At 44.5% G+C, this 18156-nt stretch overlaps 1 protein-coding gene across 5 annotated transcripts in view; it reads right to left on the reverse strand.

Moving 5' to 3' along the window:
• Positions 1-18156, reverse strand: part of NHSL1 (NHS like 1) — a 207471-nt gene that overhangs the window by 94249 nt on the left and 95066 nt on the right. The window contains exon 1 of one of the 5 annotated variants that reach the window (XM_068150558.1): positions 7181-7253. The exons of the other annotated variants lie outside the window; for them this stretch is intronic. Coding sequence (XP_068006659.1) covers positions 7181-7196 — 16 coding nt within the window. The 5' untranslated portion in view covers positions 7197-7253. Of the gene's footprint in view, positions 1-7180; positions 7254-18156 lie in introns of those variants that run through there. 5 annotated transcript variants of the gene reach the window in all.

The raw sequence follows: 18156 nt of genomic DNA on the forward strand, positions 1-18156 counted from the left end.
TGAAGATGTCTCTGTATTAGTTCTTGCATTCACTATGGGAAAACTACTATTTTATTTGTTTCAACAAATACCGATGAGTTCAAATCAAAATGGGGATGGGTTAAAAACCAGAAACCAAAGGAGGCTAGAATGCTGTGCTGCAAAGAGCAGATTTCCAACAGGTCTGGATGAGGAGGAATAGTGAGCCACTAAAGACCTTGCAACAGGCAGTCTACATGAGACTTGGCACTACCTCCCTACATAGGTAACTACACTGAGTGACAGGACAAGGCCAAGAGTAAATTGAAGTGCATCTGTGAGGTCCAAAGCCCCTGCGAGGGCAAGAATCCTGTAAGGTAAGACTTCTAAGGCAAGTGCAGCCCACCCAACACTAGAAGAGGACAGGGGATGCCCAGGGGCCCAGGCCAGGCTGAGCTCATGGAGAGGTTTCTGCCTCAGCAGTACCACTTGCTCAGTCTAAAAGGAAGACTGGGGTAAGCAGGGCACACCTACACTGTGAGGAGCTACAGCACGCCTTGCTCCATATCCTGCCTTTCCCTGTGACCAGCCTCAACTGAGGAACATCTGAATATAGAGAAATTTCTACAATTACATATTTAAAGGGGTAATTAGTTCTTCCTGCTCTTCACAGGAGAATCAGAGTCACTTAGACATGGGATGACTACAACATATGCACAAATGCAATCCCCTCCTTAAGCCTTCACGTAGCGCCACGGCCTCCTGTCACGAACTTCCCTTGCTAGCTTCAGAAATTCTGACTTAAAGTCTCCCCAAACTTACTGAGAACAGTCTTTAAAACACTTCTTTGTCTACATTATCCTGTTTGGAAGTCTGTTCCACAACTTCCCTTCTCAGATGGTTTGGGACCTTTTAATGTCTGACTTCAATTAATTCAGAAGCCGCTCATAACCACTCATCTTGTGCCAATACTCTCCTTTGACTTCAACAGGTTTCCTCCTTCCTTGTGGTATTTACCTCCTAAGCTACCAACTAGACTAAATAAGCCATGATTTCATAATCCCTCTACATACCGCCAGCAATTAGGTTTAAAATAGTTTAAGGTCTGAAAGACTAAAAGTTAGGCAAGAGATTCAAATGCCAAGAATATTCTCTGATTTCATTTTTTTTTAATATAGCTAAAAAAAGGGGGATGCTCTAGAGGACTGTAATTCAGACAACACTGGGACAGTACTGAAAAAGATGCCTGGGGTAATTATAGACTGCTTTGCCTGCCATTAACCGCAAGCAAGATCACAGCTGTGACAGGACTCTGAATAAAAGAATTAACAAAATTTCCATCTCTTAATACCAGGCAATGTGCTTTCACAGGGAACAGGTCTCCCATTCACAAAGGTTTCTGGCATTTTCCCAGGAGTAACAGTGGTCTTCTGCACAAATGCTGTTGTGGGGGGAGGGAAGAAAGCCAATACAGAAGACTGACAAGCATAGACAGTACAAATCTGGTAATGCTGTTGCATTAAACAATGTGAAATCATTACTAAGCTTAAACCTCTGAAAAATGTATGAAGATATTTATAGGTTCCAAGTAAGTGCATGCTGTTTCAAAGACCACTTCAACATTAAATTCTTTCAATGCTTATGAATCCAATCAGCTGCACATGCTACTTCTTACATCTGTTTTAACATTCTCCAGCCTGCCCATTTTTTACTGCTTAGAATTAAGTGCTGTCTTCTTGCTGCAATCTGTCAGAAATTCACTGCCCTCTACTACTGCTTTGCACACCAATCACCATCTGCATTGTACTTGTAGCCCTCCAAATGATGAAGAAGGTTAATAGATATTGTTTAAAAGCAAACAGAAGCAGGTCAAGGAAAACAGCAGATGATCTCTCCACTGACGATTCATTTACCAACAGGGCCTCTTTGGAACTGCAATGCTGTGTGAATTTGTGCAAATGGCTCCTGTTACAGCCTGCAGGAAAGAACTAGGTGTGGAGCAGAAAGGTCCAGTGTGCATCAGAAAGGTCCAGTGTGCATTAAATGCTCAGGTGAACATGAAAATAGAGTCTAAGGAAAAGCTGTGTGTTAATGATACACTTGTGACAGCAGATGAGTCAATTTTCAGTCTTAAAAGACTGAACACCAGCTAAGTTAAACTAATAGACATCAAGTATTTCTGCTTGTGTGTATTTATACTGCACTACGTTTGCAAAGCACAAGCTGAATACAAGCACTGAAAGCTGGGCACACAGAGATCTACCCTGACCTCCATATGTTCAATCATCAGCTAAAAGTTTTACTGAAGGAGAGGTTCAATACTAACTGATTTCATAGCTTAAACCTATATAACCTGCTTTGTCACCATGCCACTTTAGGGTGAAAGACTTGTGTGCCCTGGGAAAGGCTGGTGTACCTGACACAAGGTGTTTTTATGTAATGTTGGTTATTTTCACCCTGCTTCACTCACTGCCATTTGCCTTCTTAAAAAAATTAACAGAAAAAAATAGGCAGCCACACCCTGTTCTATGGCCAAAATAAAGGGCAAAGCAAGCCCACAGCAAACAATAGGCATTTATTCTGCAGGTTCTGTGCCCATGCCATTTGGTGGTCTCCTCCAGAGTCAGTCAAATGAAACAGCAGGAGCTGCTTACACAATGTGGTGAACAAATGGATTTAAGATGAAATCTCTCAAGTGCAGAAACAAGAGTTAGGGTACACCACCCTCCTCCAATGGGTCAGCATTGCAGAAGTTCTCTCCAAGGTTTCCATTTGACCCCTTTGCTGCAAACAGAGCCAAGAAACAAGACAGGCAGGCAGTGCAGGCACAGCCACAGCTCAGCCACCCAGGCACTCTGCTGCTTTGGAAATTCACTTGGCTTTTATATATCCTGCCCCCTTCCAATGTATTTAATTGTGATTTCATCCAAGCAGAAACACTGCTCCTCTGGGTGCTCAAGTACCACATTACAGGACAGGAGCATAGCCACAGGTGGAGCAGTCCAACAATACTTAAGGGGGGGGGGGAAGAAAAAGAAAAAGTAGAAGTCCATGGGGATCTTCTGTATTCTTGAGCATCTGGCTAACTGTAGCACAAACGTTATTATCCAGACCTACAATCTTCCATCCGTTATGTTCAATTTCATTCTAGACCTCCAGGCACAGTTAGAAGCAATTCCCATTCCCTGTTGCCCGGTGGAGAGAGGCCAGTCCTGTGGCAGATGTTGTTGGTCATCCTCAGCCATAGGCATATCTTTCCCACTTCTGTACTGCTCCTTCCTTCAGCAGGACATAATAGAGCTGTCATTTAACCAACATACCCGCCAAACTTTAAGCAATCTTAAACACTATAATCTCTTTAATAATTAAAACTGGGTTTGCCCATAGCAAATGAATACACCATGTGTGACAGAGCTCTCTGTGGCTCTCTTGGCATGTCAAGCATTCACACAGGTGTAACTGTGAATACTTACATTCAGCCCATAGAGACAAGGAGAGTGGCAGACCACAGCTGCATCTGAGACGAACCAGGCAGCCGTTCATTTGAATATGGGCAGGAAAATCAGCGAGGGAAAACAAATCCCCCCAAAACTGAAAGAAGCACAGCAGAAAGTAATGCAGTAAGATACCTGGAGGAACAAAGAAAAATAGCAGAGCTCTCCTTTCAGAAGTAGATTTTTTTTTCCAATCTCAAAGCCATAATCCTAGTTCTCATTTGTTTGTTCTAATTCTGCATTTGCTCAAGCTGTTTTTGTATTTTGAATTAATTACGGATAGGAAATGTCCTCAAAGTTACTCAGCCTACTCAAACAATCTGTATACGATATAAGAAACAACTACAAAAAGAATGGGTCTGACTCATGAATCCCATTGTGATTGAACACAATTTCAGGCTTTTTTATTTCTCTATGACTTAAGTCAGAGGAATAAATGCCCCATGATCAGCCTCAGGCTTAAACTGAACTCGTTAGATTCCACCAGGAATCTTCACTTAAATTAGTACATCCCCTCCCTCATTTTGGCCTCCTGTTATGCACACACACACACACACACACCCCAACAAGGAAAAAAGAAACCCAAACTTTAAACAGAACATAATAAATAAACACGAAAGCAACTTGGACAAATTTTTGCTTGCCTAGCCTGTCTTGGAAAATGCATTTAAGACATGATAGAAAATCTGTTTCCGATTTCAAACACTGGATATTTTATGAGGACATTGCCAAGAAAGGAATCCAAGGAATGCCCTGACACGCACAGAACATGCAAGACAACTGGTGAGCAGCCCTGTGATCTTTCACAAAAAAACAGTAAAAAAAATTTCTTCATTTCCAGTGTTGAACCCTTCTCTAGGGAGCAAACAGCACATGCCTGGGACTTTTCATGGAGAGATTCTATCATAATTTCTTGCTATTATTAGTATAAAATACTTCCCTCTCAAATCCACAGCTGTAAGACAAGCAAGGATGGAAAATACTTCCCAAGTGCAGGCAAGCAGTAAGCACACATGCTTGCTTTACAGTGTTTCCTGGCACTATTCTCCTACAAAAGCTATGAAGAAATTCTAGGCAAATATTACAGAAACTTAAACTCACTTTTCAGCACATGCCAATGAACTGGCTCATGACCCTTCGAGGAATTCTTTTATAGCAAAATGTGTTTAACTCTTCTGTTTATATGTTTTCAGTCCAAAAGGCACAGAGCATTGCCTCTGCTGCAGATGCCCCATTTCCATCAAACAGCTATATAACTTGTGTCTGACATGATGGAGGTCACCTCAAGGGCTGTGCTGAAGAACTGTGTGCTGCCTGTGGGTTAGTGAGGTGTGAGGGCCACCAGGCAACGCAGTGATAGAGCTCAGGTCTGTCTGTAAGCAGAAGACACAGGTTCACCTGCCATGCATAGGCAGAGGCACCCAGCACTCATTGCCTCTTTTCCCCAAGAGTCTTAAAGGGGCAGCTGGACAGGGCAAGGCAACAAGAGACTCCATGTTGGCAGTTAGGACTTTCATAGAGCAAGCAAACAGTAACCTGGGAAAAAAATAAACAATTAGAGTCTGCAAGCCCATAGAGCTCACGGCAACTGAGTTTTAGGGTAGGGATTTAATAACTGACTTAATACATACACCATTGCATCCACACCCACCAAACACACAGACTTGGTCCCAGGACAAACCTGGGACTAACTCATCTGATCACGACTGCTCACCAGGTCAGACTGAGAAAGTGTCATGGGAGCTGACAGCCAGGGCAGTGCCAGCACAACTACTTCCAATCTTCCTGAGCCCTCAGAGCCTCAGGTTGGACGTGATGATCTTGAAGGTCTCTTCCAACCTGGTTTATTCTATTCTATTCTAAACAATCTCCACCTGAAAAGCTCATGTGCTGTGCAGCTTCAAACACAGATATAAACCTTCCTCTCTATACAGGATACCATCAAGTCAGTAAAAGGACTGGCATGCAGCAGCTTCTCTCCTTTGCATCTTAAGGTTAACAAATAAATAAATAAATAAATCAGTAACACCACATCAGGTGATTAGCTCCAGATCATGATTTTCAATGCAATACCCAGTAACTGCTGCTTCTTGAGGTCTACTACAAATTAACAAAACAAGGCATGCCTGACTTAAAGAACAGCTTATAAATGCATGTAAACATGAAAAAAAATGAAAACATGACAATCAAAATATATTGGTATCCAACAAATTTATCCACTTCTTTGAAGCATAGCCCTAAGATGTATTATTATGTATTTTAGCTAGCAACTTTTCTTATCCAGAAACAAAACCTGAAAATATTGAAAAAAACCTTTCTTCCACACATACAACTTAGGGTTCATCAAAAAAAAAATAGTGCAATTCAATTTGAATATGGAAGACTGTATAAAAAAAAAATTATTTTGCTTCTGTACAAACTCATTTCTTGCATGTATGACATCTCCACAAACTTCACTTCTTGCTTCATTGTCAGTCAGGTACTCCAGAAGACAGAAGCCTCAGTCTTCTTACAGGGCTGGTTACCCACCTTGCTTGAAAACCTTTTCCCCATCATACTCTCTACTTCTATCCTGTATCTGTAAGTTTAAAAGTTTCATCTTTCATGCCTTCTGAATTCCAGTGATCTGTTGAACTGTTGTGAACTGAAAGTCTCTTGGGAAGCTATAAAATGCTAATAATGCTGGTTTTGGGGGGGTTTAAACTTTGTACACTGTAATAATTTCATTTAAAATAAATCACTGCAGAGCAAATTTACGTTGTGCAAAGTTTTCTCTACAAATGCCGATTCACTCCTCTGAAATTTGCAGGAAGTGAACATTTTTCCTGCCTTATTTAATTTGTAGTTAGCAACTCTACCAAGGCATTTAGTGAAAACTAGACAAACAGAAGTCATTAATAGAGTAAGAGCAGTGGAAGTTTCAAAGCAGAAAAAAGAGCAAAATACTCAGAGCAGTATTTAACTTAATTTCTCTTCCTACACAGGCAAAGTATCTTTTTTACAACTCCTAACCCCTTCCTTGCCACAGCTCTCTGGTGTCATCTTACAACTGTACTTTAGTAAGAAGAGTATCTGTTTTTAGTAAAAACATAAACTGGACGTCAAACACAAACAACAACATTTTGCTACCCATGGTTTTCAGAACCACATTCTAAGAAGTCCAGTTAAAGACGAAATAAAGATCTCTTTGGACAGAGAAACTCTGCCTGTCTCGACAGGTCTGCCCCATCTCTACACGACAGCAAGCATCCCCCGGCCGAGCAGCCAGCATTTCTATCCAGCACCTGCACCACCGCCTCTCTGCTGTTGTCTGGGCACACGGTGACATTTCATCCGAAGCGTGTGTGCGCGGAGAAGGCACAACCGAATAAAGGTCAACAAACTTCAGGTGCCGTATGGCCACTACAGATGCTCCGCACCCTAAGCCACCACAGCAGTCCATCCTGCAAAGCAAAGTGCCCCCCACCATCCGCCGCCCGGGACGCGCAGCGCAAGAGCCAGCCCGGCCTTTTGTCTGGCGAGCTGCCCCGCCGCTCCCGCAGGATTCCCGCCGGGCGGGCAGCGCCGTCCCGCTCCCTGCTTGCAGACACAAAAGGAACAACAGATTCATACGCTCGCTCATCAACGCACCGAACATTCCACTGGCTTTTTTTAAGGACTACGTTTCCATTCTGAAGTCCCCCCTCAGCCAGCGGAGGAAGCCCAGCAGGAAACGGCGGCACCCCTACCTTTCAGGCAGAACATCCTACAGCCGACCCTGGCGGTATCTACGTGGGGCAGCGCACTCCTGACGAGACTCCCCGCAGCCCCCGACCCGGCCACCTCCCCCCCCGGCCCGGCCCATACCGCGGGGCAGGCGGTTGCAGAACGGGGCCCGGCCCGGCCCCAGGGCAGCTCCCACGGCCCCGGGGCGCGGCCGCCCAATCCGCGGGGGTCTGGGCCGCAGCGCTAGCACCTCCCCATCGCTCACGTCCCCCGAAGCACAACGCCCGCGAACTGAGCAGCACCTACAGAGCGGGCCGCCGGGCACCCTCGGTCCGGAGGCAACTGCGTCAGCCCCGCTGCCAGCTGTGTCACCACCGAGGGTGCAGCTTGTGAGCATCACTTGGTCCGCGTTGGAGAAATACATCCCTTTAATGCCACTCAGCTGTTCATTATGAATTACTAACTCTCCTCTTTCTGATTTATTTTTCTTTTTGCTTAGTTCTGGAACACGTCTGGTCTCTCTGAAGGAAAGGCTTTGTGCGGTTTTCCATTTCATCCACATATGCAGGCTTATTAAACAAAAACCTTGCAAGCATACCCGAGGAGTTGAACTACAGACCCCTCACCTTCCCTTGGCTACTACCAAGAGACAGAGGACACTCCACACAATTTTCTGTACAAAAAAAGATTAATAGTGGGGAAAATCTAAGCAGTCCTGTGTCTTAATAAGTTTCTTTATGTTGAGTATCACAGTCTCTAGAGCCAGGGTCTGCCTGGCCCTCATGAAAGTGTATTCCCTCTCACTAATTCTGGGCTAGCAACACAAAGCAGACTAAGTGGGTAAATGTCCTTTTTTAATTCTTTTTTATGAATATATATTTCTTCCTGTGTTCTTTAAGATTGCTTCTACAGTTCAACACTAGAGATGTCGTGGCTAAAAAGGCTTCTTACAAAGACCCTTTTTCTGCAGAAAACTTTCAGGAACAGAAGCCACACTACTTGGTAAGCATTTCACTGAGAGCTGCCAGTATTGTGCTTAATGGTGATACTTGGGTCTAAATCCATCTGTATTTTGTTCACTAACTTTCATAGACTCTGACCTTATACAAAGAAATAGGGACCAGGGAGCAAGGCAAGAGTCAGGGTAATATACCTGACTGAGCAACTGAGAACTGCAACTGTCTCCAAATGCACAAGTCCTTGAATCCTCGACCTAAAGCAGACCACATGCAAACACATTATCTTTGAGTACAGCGCCAGAAAAAAGAACTGGTCCAGACACCTTGAAAATAGCAGTTTAGACCCTAGATGAAGCAGCGCTAATGAGATGCTGAGTACCATTAGCACTGTTTAGAGCTTGAAGTATCACATTTCAAGTATCTGTCATCATGTAAGACAAGTTACTTCATTTTAGAGTGGGCTAAGAGCAGGCTGCTGTGGCAGAAAAATGGAGACATTACAGTGAAGTAGCTCAAAATCCAGAAAGAGAATTTATATAGCTTAGCCTCTGCCTTTTCTCTTAAATCCTGCTAGAAAGCATACAGACTAACACTACAGGGCCCTTTCTCTTAAATCCTGCTAGAAAGCATACAGACTAACACTAAAAGGCCCTTTCCCTCTAATTCTGTTTTCTGGTGCTCCAGGCACGCACACACTATTTCCTACCATAACTGTTCAGAGGGCTCCAGGAATAAACACTTTGTGGAGGCAAAATAAACAAAAACATATTGTAGCTGGAGGAAGGTCATTTGGATACCAGAGGGATTTTAAGGCCCAATCTTGTTAAATCTACTCATTAATTACCTGGAAGGGGAAGTGAGCAGCGCATCAGTGATAATCACCAGGGACTGACAGCAGCTGCAGACACACAACTGGGGACTCGGAAGCAACAACAGATTCTAGGGGAATCACAAACACAAGTGGGAAAATACACAAGAAGAGTCAAAACCAGCAGTCAGTTTTGCACACAAGCAGTGTGGAAAACTGTCAATAAAGCAAGGAAGAGGAAGCCAACTGCAGAATAGTATTGTTGTTTGAAAAATTAGAGCTCAGACACAACATGGTATTAAAGTGCTGAACAGCCAGAAAGTGCTCTGGGCTGTAACATTCACATACCCCTCTGGGAAGGTTTAGGCCAGTGTCGCTTCCTCAGGGCATACCTGCTGCCCTGTTCACCAGCTCACTGGGAACACTCTCCTGTTCCCATCCTCACTGGAAGGAGAGCAAAGAAATCTGAAAACCAGAATTACAAAATCCTAGTCCAGTATCTATTTCCCTCCTCTATTAGTGTGTCAGTACTCTGAGTGCCCAAAGACATGTGCACAGCTTTACAGTCAGCAAAACTAAGGATGCTTGGAACCTCACCAAGTGCCTCAAGGGTGGTGAACTTTGCCATCTAGGAGGGCAGGAGGTCCAAGTGACACTATTTTCATACCTGAGCGTTTGCAGCAGCTAGGCCCTCTCTAGCAGTTGTGACACTTTTGAGGATGTCACATCTAGTTCTGACTCTGAGTCTCATCAAGGAACCGGTTCTCAGACTCCCTAAGTCTCATTTTGGTGTCTATGACACTGGGGAACCAGATTTCCTCACTGTATTGGCATAGACTCTACAGAAGTAACACAGAAATACCTTATAATAGTGAAATTACAAAGTATACCGACTGTGTAAAGCATTACATGTCAAGCTGCATATGAAGAGGCAGCTGCTGCAAGAGTGATGTGCTGCCTCCAGGAGCATATTCCACCATACCTCCCATGAAGGGAGAAGCAGAGGAGTAATGCCAACTGCCATCACCAAGTCTCACAGAGACACCGCTCCTGCTGACTAAATAGTCTGTCTGCACAGAGGAGATCACAATTGCCATGGAGAATTGCATATGTATATCCATTTTTAATAAGAACTGGTCATGGTCTTCTAAAAGTTTCAACCATCTGAAGCTGCAAATTGACACACCAAACTATGTATTTAATTTTCTCCTTTACTCTCAAGTCACTGACATTTTTATCAGCTCTCTGAGAACAACTAGGAGTATTAAGTGTTGTTTTTCCCGTGTTGAAAACAGCACCATTAGCACTGTTTCTCTTAGCTGCCCTAACCTGAAAATGCAATAGGATGGAGGGAAATAAATGTAGGGAAAAAATATATATACTGGCAATATTTTTTGATACTAAAGACTATACCATAAGCATGAGTGTTAAAGAAAATGAAGTTCAGGCTTGCCCAACTCACAGAAAGAGGGTGAGGGTTTAGGCTGTTTCTATCTTGCTTCACATGCTGCTGCACAGCAAAGTGCATCCTGATTTGACTGCCAGTTAGCAGGGCTGCTGGAACACCTAACTAAATCCTTTTTCCTTTTAGAACTGAAGTGGTCTGCAGAGATGTACATTTCTGATACCCTGGATGGGTGCCAACTATCCAAAGACTGTTTTTCTAAAGCCTGAATCATCTAACACATTTCCCTTTCAAACTATGCATAAAACACACACACAAACCAAACCAAACAGAAAACCAGTCCCACTCTCCCCCAGTAAAATAAAACCAAAACACCATGAAAAAACTATCCAAAGAAGACAGCTGGAGTTAAAATAAAATTTTCAACCTGAAGGTAGCCAGAACCCAACATCTTGTAGTCTGCAGTTGGCTCATACACTAAGGAGAGCCAGACCCAGAGCCTACCAGGCACTGTGGTGATAAGAGTGAGGAGATAAAGAGGTCAGGTCAGCCCGGTCCTATCTTTAAAGGGGCAGCATTGACTCAGAAACCAAGCAACAGCTGAAATTATATTAACCACTATTGTGATAAGTAAAACCAAATATTCTTGTAACTCCAAAGAGAGAGAAAATGTTTTGCTGTTATCTCTTGCAGTATATAGTGTGCATTATATTCCTTGTTCTGTTTGAGGACTGATTAGGGTGGAGTTTCCTCACACAGTGAGAAGGGAAAGAAATATTTTGAAAAATACTACAGAAGATGAAACTCATTTGGGGAGTCACAGCAAACATAATGAGACAAGCAAATTACTTCAATCATCAGGCTGGAAGTATGTCCTTTAAAGCAGCATCCACTGTGAATAATTAGAATAATCTTATGGTTATGTCAAATACCTCAATTTCATGGCAATCTGGGGAGGTGCCCCCTGAGTGGAAAAGAAGAAACACAACCACCATTTTCATAAAGGTAAAAAAGGAGGGCTCAAGGAACTACAGGCCAGTCTCACATCTGTGTCTGGCAAAATCATGGTGTAGAGCCTCCTGGAAACTGCTAAGGCACATAAAAACAAGTTAGAGACTGGCAGTTTCACCAAGGGCATATCATGCCTGACAAATCTGGTGACCTTCTGTGACGAGGTAACAGCATTGATGGACAAGGGAAGAGCAACTGATGTTGTTTACCTGGGCTTGTGCAAAGTGTTTGACAATGTCCCTCATAAAATTTGTAAACAAATTGGAAAGATATGGATTTGATGGGTGGAGCAACCATTGGAAAAGGTATTGGCTTGATGATCATCCTCAGAGAGTGTTGGTCAAAAGCTCGCTATCTAAGTGGAGACAAGTGATGAGCAGCATGTCTCAGGGGTCAATACCGAGAGCAGTGCTGTTCAGCATTTTTGTCAGCTACATGGAGAGTGAGATCAAGTGCACCCTCAGCAGTTTTGCCAGCTACACCAAGCTGTGTGGTACAGTCAAGATGATGGAGGGAAGGTACACAGTCCAGAGGAACCTTGATGGCTTGAGAAGTGGGCCAATGCCAATGTCATGAGGTTGAACAAAGCCAAATGCAAGGCACTGCACCCAGGTTGGGGAAATCGCAAACAGAAAAATAGAGGGTGGGTGGAGCATGAACAGAAATCACTCCTGAGGAGAGGGACATGGAGGTGCTGATTGGTGACAAGCTCAATACGCACCAGCAATGTGCACTTGCAGCCCAGAAAGCCACCTAAACCCTGGGCTGCAGCAAAAGATGTGTGGCCAGAAGGCCAAGGGAGGTGATTCTCTCCCTCTGCTCTGCTCACATGAGACTCCACCAAGAATACTGTGCCAACTCAGGAGCCCCCAAGACAGCAAGGGCATGGAACTGTTAGAACAAGTCCAGAGGAGGACCACTAAGATGATCAGAGGACTGGAGTACATCACCTGTGAGGACAGGCTGAGAGAGCTGCAGTTGCTCATCCTAGAGAAGCGAAGGCTCCAGGCAGACCTTATAGCAGCCTTCCAGTATGTGGTAAGTGGTACCATGGTAAGTGGTAAGGCACTGGAATAGGTTGCCCAGAGAAGTTGAGGAGGCTTCAGCCCTGGAAGTGTTTAAAGCCAAGTTGGATGGGGCCTTAAGGAACCTGGTTTAATAGGAGGTGTATCTGCCCATGGCAGGGGTTGTGACACCAGCTGTTATTTAAGGTCCCTTCCAACCTAACTCATTCTATGAGCTCACATTGATAAATATTCACTATAGCAGAAGATAAAAGGATGTGTCCTGTCCCACAAAAAGCAATGCAGGAAGGTGATTCTGGTGAATGGACCTTCTCAAATTATTAGCTGAACAATAATATTCTTTGCCTCAATTTTTACTAGAAGGGCAGAACGTCTTCCTGACAGCTGGTCTGCAGAGCTAGCAGAAGGAGCCAGGGAGCTGCACAGTTTCCCTATGTTCCATGAGGCGGTGGTTGGAACTCTCCTTAGCAGCTTGGATCCCCACAAGTCCATGGGACCAGATGGGATTCATCCTAGGGTGATGAGAGAGCTGGCAGATGAGCTGGCCAAGCCACTCTCCATAATTTTCCAGCAGTCCTGGCTCACTGGCGAGGTCCCAGAGGACTGGAAGCTGGCCAACGTGGTGCCCATCCATAAGAAGGGCCGGTTGGATGAGCCAGGGAATTACAGGCCTGTCAGCCTGACCTCAGTGCCAGGCAAGATCATGGAACAGGTCATCCTGAGTTCAATAACACAACACTTACAGGATGGCCAAGGGATCAGGCCTAGCCAGCATGGATTTAGGAAGGGCAGGTCCTGCCTGACCAACCTGATCTCCTTCTATGATCAGGTGACCCGCCTGGTGGATGTGGGAAGGCCTGTTGATGTAGTCTACCTGGACCTCAGCAAGGCCTTTGACACCGTCCCCCATAGCAAACTGCTGGCCAAGCTGTCAGCCCATGGCTTGGACGGGAGCACACTGCGATGGGTTAGGAACTGGCTGGAGGGCCGAGCCCAGAGAGTGGTGGTGAATGGTGCCACATCCAGCTGGCAACCAGTCACTAGTGGTGTGCCCCAAGGATCAGTGCTGGGCCCTGTGCTCTTTAACATCTTTATTGATGATCTGGATGAGGGCATTGAGTCCATCATCAGTAAATTTGCTGACGACACCAAGCTGGGGGCAAGAGTTGATCTGCTGGAGGGTAGAGAGGCTCTGCAGAGAGACCTGGACAGGCTGGACAGATGGGCAGAATCCAACGGCATGAGATTTAACACATCCAAATGCCGGGTTCTGCACATTGGCCACAACAACCCCATGCAGTGCTACAGGCTGGGGTCAGAGTGGCTAGAGAGCAGCCAGGCAGAGAGGGATCTGGGGGTGCTGGTTGATGGTAGGCTTAACATGAGCCTGCAGTGTGCCCAGGCAGCCAAGAGGGCGAATGGCATCCTGGCCTGCATCAAGAACAGTGTGGCCAGCAGGAGCAGGGAGGTCATTCTGCCCCTGTACACTGCACTGGTTAGGCCACACCTCGAGTCCTGTGTCCAGTTCTGGGCCCCTCAGTTTAGGAAGGATGTTGACTTGCTGGAACGAGTCCAGAGAAGAGCAACAAAGTTGGTGAGGGGTTTGGAACACAAGCCCTATGAGGAGAGGCTGAGGGAGCTGGGGCTGCTTAGCCTGGAGAAGAGGAGACTCAGGGGTGACCTTATCACTCTCTACAACTACCTGAAGGGAGGTTGTAGACAGGCTGATGATGGTCTCTTCTCCCAGGCACCCAGTACCAGAACAAGAGGACACAGTCTCAAGCTGCGCCAGGGGAGGTTCAGGTTGGATGTTAGGAAGAAGTTCTATACAGAAAGAGTGATTGCGCTATGGAATGGGTTGCCCGGGGAGGTGGTAGAGTCGCCGTCATTGAAGGTGTTCAGAAGGAGACTTGACGGGGTGCTTGGTGCCATGGGTTAGCTGTTTGGGTGGGTTGGATTGGTTGATGGGTTGGACACGATGATCTTGAAGGTCTCTTCCAACCTGGTTTGGTTTATTCTAATAAAGGTTTTATTCTAATATAGAGCTATTCATGCAATCCCACATTCACAGCTACAGGGCTTTGTTGTACCCTTCAAGGCTGGTATAAGAAACAGAATTTCCCAAATATTTAAATGTAGGAAACCAACCTAACAAACAAAACCAACCTAATTCTAAGCACTTGCAAGCAACAGGGATGAACAGAACCAATATAAATATTTGGGGGGGAGGGGGGGGAAGGAAGGGAAGAAAAAAAAACCCACAAAACATTTGCCCATAATTAAACTGATATTTAAAACAACCTTCTTCCAAAAAAAGCACACCTCTGGAACCACTTGAAACTGTTTTCCTTGATAATTAAACCTCCTATTCTATCCTATTCCATTCTATCCTATTCTATCCTATTCTATCCTATTCTATCCTATCCCTCTTACTTGAGGGAAGGACACAGTTCCACTTCAGTTGTGGTAAATTCAGGAGCCTGTGTCAGTTCTCTTCATCAGAGGATGATTTGCAACAAAACAACTATACCTGTGTTTCTCCTACCTCAGCTATAAGCTATGCTGCTATACACATACCCTTTGTGAGATTGTGGTATGGTTTCTGATTTGCTACAAACAAAAAGTTCTTCTGTAATAAACCCTACAATATCTGCAGGTGTCAAGTGCTTGCTTGCCATAAAAATAATTAAGCCCAGTGATTTTAGGAATGGGCTGTTTTCTGCCTTAAGTGAAGAAGAAAACAAATACAATGAGGTCATGAATTAGTCTGCCTTATCTTTTGTTTGCGTTACTCTTCAGATAAAGGGCACAGAAAGGGCAAAATGTTTTTAAGAGCTGCTATAGGTCAAGAAAGGAATTTGTAACCAACTTCTGCAAATTCATTCAGGAATTTCTTTGCCGCAGAAGCTGAACAAAGAGGGCATTCCTGTTTGTGCAGGGAGGACTGAAGTGTATAGAGGCTTACCACATGACAAGGCGAAAACTAATTATACCAACACACTGACTGACAGTCTTGAATTTAAAGAGAGCCTAGAGTAGAAATTCTGGGGGGGAAAAGCCTGGAAAAACAACAGGCAACCCAGTAATTTCCCATCTACTGCTAAAACACTTTCTACTAAATAAGACCCACTTGTTTTGGGAGGCCTGTGTGCAAAATTCCCTTTAATGGATGCAATAGGGCTTTATCAGTAGTGTTTATTATTAAAACAAAACAAAGAAGCCCCTTGTAGGCACTTTGATTTGGCCAGTCACCAGTGCACTGCTACAGAAAACTGCTGCAGGTGTGTCATAGGTTGACACGGATTTACTCCTTCAGAGTGATGATGTCAGTATTTCACTAGCCCCAGTAACAAGCCACTGAGGAATGCTCTGAGGCCACCTTTGGGTAACCAGGAGTATCAAAATTGCAGGCAGCAGGTCCCACAAGGAGGATAAGAAACGAGCAGGTTGTTTCCTAAAATGTGTACAATTGTGACACACTGTCACCCAATACAGAACAATGCTCTTTTATCTAAAGACTCCCCAGGGCTGAAACACACACCAGACAAACACAAAGCAGTAAACAGAAAAATCAGTTTCTCTGCTGACTTAAGGGATACGACCATGCAGATGCCATCGGTACCAGCCGAGAGCTGCTGTCATTCACGTTACCAAAATGTTTACCTAACAGACCAGTAATAGCTCAGTGAAATAGTAAGCTAAACCCAGCAGTACTTTAAACAGTTTTCTTTTGATTTAAAGCTATGGGCCAAAATACACCCATGTCCTTGAAAGTGAATGACAAGAATTGGCACTTGGGCGGTCGCTGTCCTTGGGCAGCAAACAGAATCAGCCCTCTCATCAGTAACTATGCGCAGAGCAGCATGTCAGAGCAGTTGGCATGTTATTACGACCTCAACTGTGCATTGCAATAGAAAATATCCCTGAATTCCCACCTGTTTTGGCTCTTTTCTTGCTACAAGCTCAAGCCAGCCCGAAGGCATTTTCTATCTTCATTCCCAGGGTAGAAACACAACTGCTTCTTCACTGAGACTTTGGCACACGTGTGAAGTGTCAGCACAGAGCAGAGAGAACAAAATTAGTTATTTCTCTTTTGACCTGATTAATTTAATAGATCTGCTGCCTTTCTCAAAGTCCCAGCTGAATCACAATCTGCTGGAGATTGTAGGGAAGCTGCAGACCCCTCACTGTTGGTCCCGCTCCACGACCATTGCCAGTCAGCACATTGGTAGAAGCAGTTGGGCTGTTGAGCACAAAGAGGCTTCTCCCTTTGCAAAAGTAGTTAAAGTTGGCTACAAGTCAAATGTATAATTTCATATGCGATTCTGTCACTGCATAACACAATGACCTAATTTTCATTCTGAAAGGAAAATGCCTTATTTACTGTATGTGGCATTACATGCATTACTCAGGGTTAATAAAACTGAGTTTAATAACTCCTTGTATGAGTTTTCATGGAAACGTACAGTATGCTGTAATCAGTCACTCTCACTCATTAGCTCTTCAGTAGTGTTGACTACAAAGAACAAAAACAGGTACAAAAGACTCCATGGAAATTATAAGCAAGTACAAACAAATTTCAGTTTCTAAAAAGCAAACCCCTCCACTATGCATTAATTTCTGTGGCTGTTGCAGGCACTGAAATGAAGCATGAACGACAGAACTAAAATGAAGGGCCTGCTTTTTCCACGGGTCCCTCTAATATAGTTACTAGTGAGGTGCCTACAAGAGTGTGATTCAGAGTATTAAGCCAAATATGTATGAACTGTGAGCATCCCTGCTGCATTAGGGAGCAAACATCTTCATGTGCAAAATAAAACAAAGCCACAGGGAAGTAAGAAAATTCACATATGCAAGGAAGCAAAGAACTAAGAGGTAGCAGGTTATAGGAGTGGGTCTGATGGGACTTGATTGACAGAGATGTACTGTGTGAACCCAGGCATGTGGTGTCCAGCAGGCAGGTGCCATTCCTGGGCAAAGCCACATGGAGGCCAAGCTGTGCTTCCCTCCAGCAGCTGACCAACCTGATCTGCCAACTGGCAAGCACAGCTTCTTGTACCACGGTTAATAGGCATAGCCCACAGTTCATGTAAGAAGTGACAAGAGAGGTCACATCTCTGCCTCCCCCCTCCCTCCCAATACACACACACGTGTGTCCCCTTTGACCACAGACCTCCATTACCTTGCAGAAGCTGCCACCAGTGATAACGTCTATTTAACACCTCTGTGAGCTACTCTCAAGCAATATGCATCCCTCTAAATCCCTCTGCTTTGGCATTTGATTTGACAACTTCTGAGCAACTTTACTGAAAGCCTTTTAGACATTTCTCACATCTTTTTGTTTTGAGTGAATGGGCAGCGGATGCCCCATCGCAGTTAATGCTGCAGCGCATTCAGTTCGCAGCTCATAACTGCCTGCACTACACTTCATCCAGATTCATGTCCAGGGAATCCATCTGCTTCAGGGAGATAAAGTGCCAAGCAGAAGCTGCCATGCCATATGTAAGGGAAGCTCTAGAAGGAGCAGAAGGTGTATGTATCAATTACCTTTCTTTGGCATGCAAAATGCTCCATGCTATTAGGTGTCAAATATTCATGCTCACATGCTGAAAATATACCTGAGCCTTACATCTTAACAGATCACTTCAGCTCAGGCTTTGAAACAATAAGCTATGCTTGAGGTTATAGCAGGGGGCAAAAACCCAAACAAATCAATGAACAAACAAACAACAAAAAAACAGCAACCCCAAAACCACACAGCAAAGGGATTTCTACCTACAAGTGGGAAAGA

This window comes from Melanerpes formicivorus, unplaced genomic scaffold, assembly GCF_026170545.1.
Source record: "Melanerpes formicivorus ecotype bairdi unplaced genomic scaffold, bMelFor1.0.p_v2 SCAF_2, whole genome shotgun sequence".
NCBI classification, from domain to species: domain Eukaryota; kingdom Metazoa; phylum Chordata; class Aves; order Piciformes; family Picidae; genus Melanerpes; species Melanerpes formicivorus.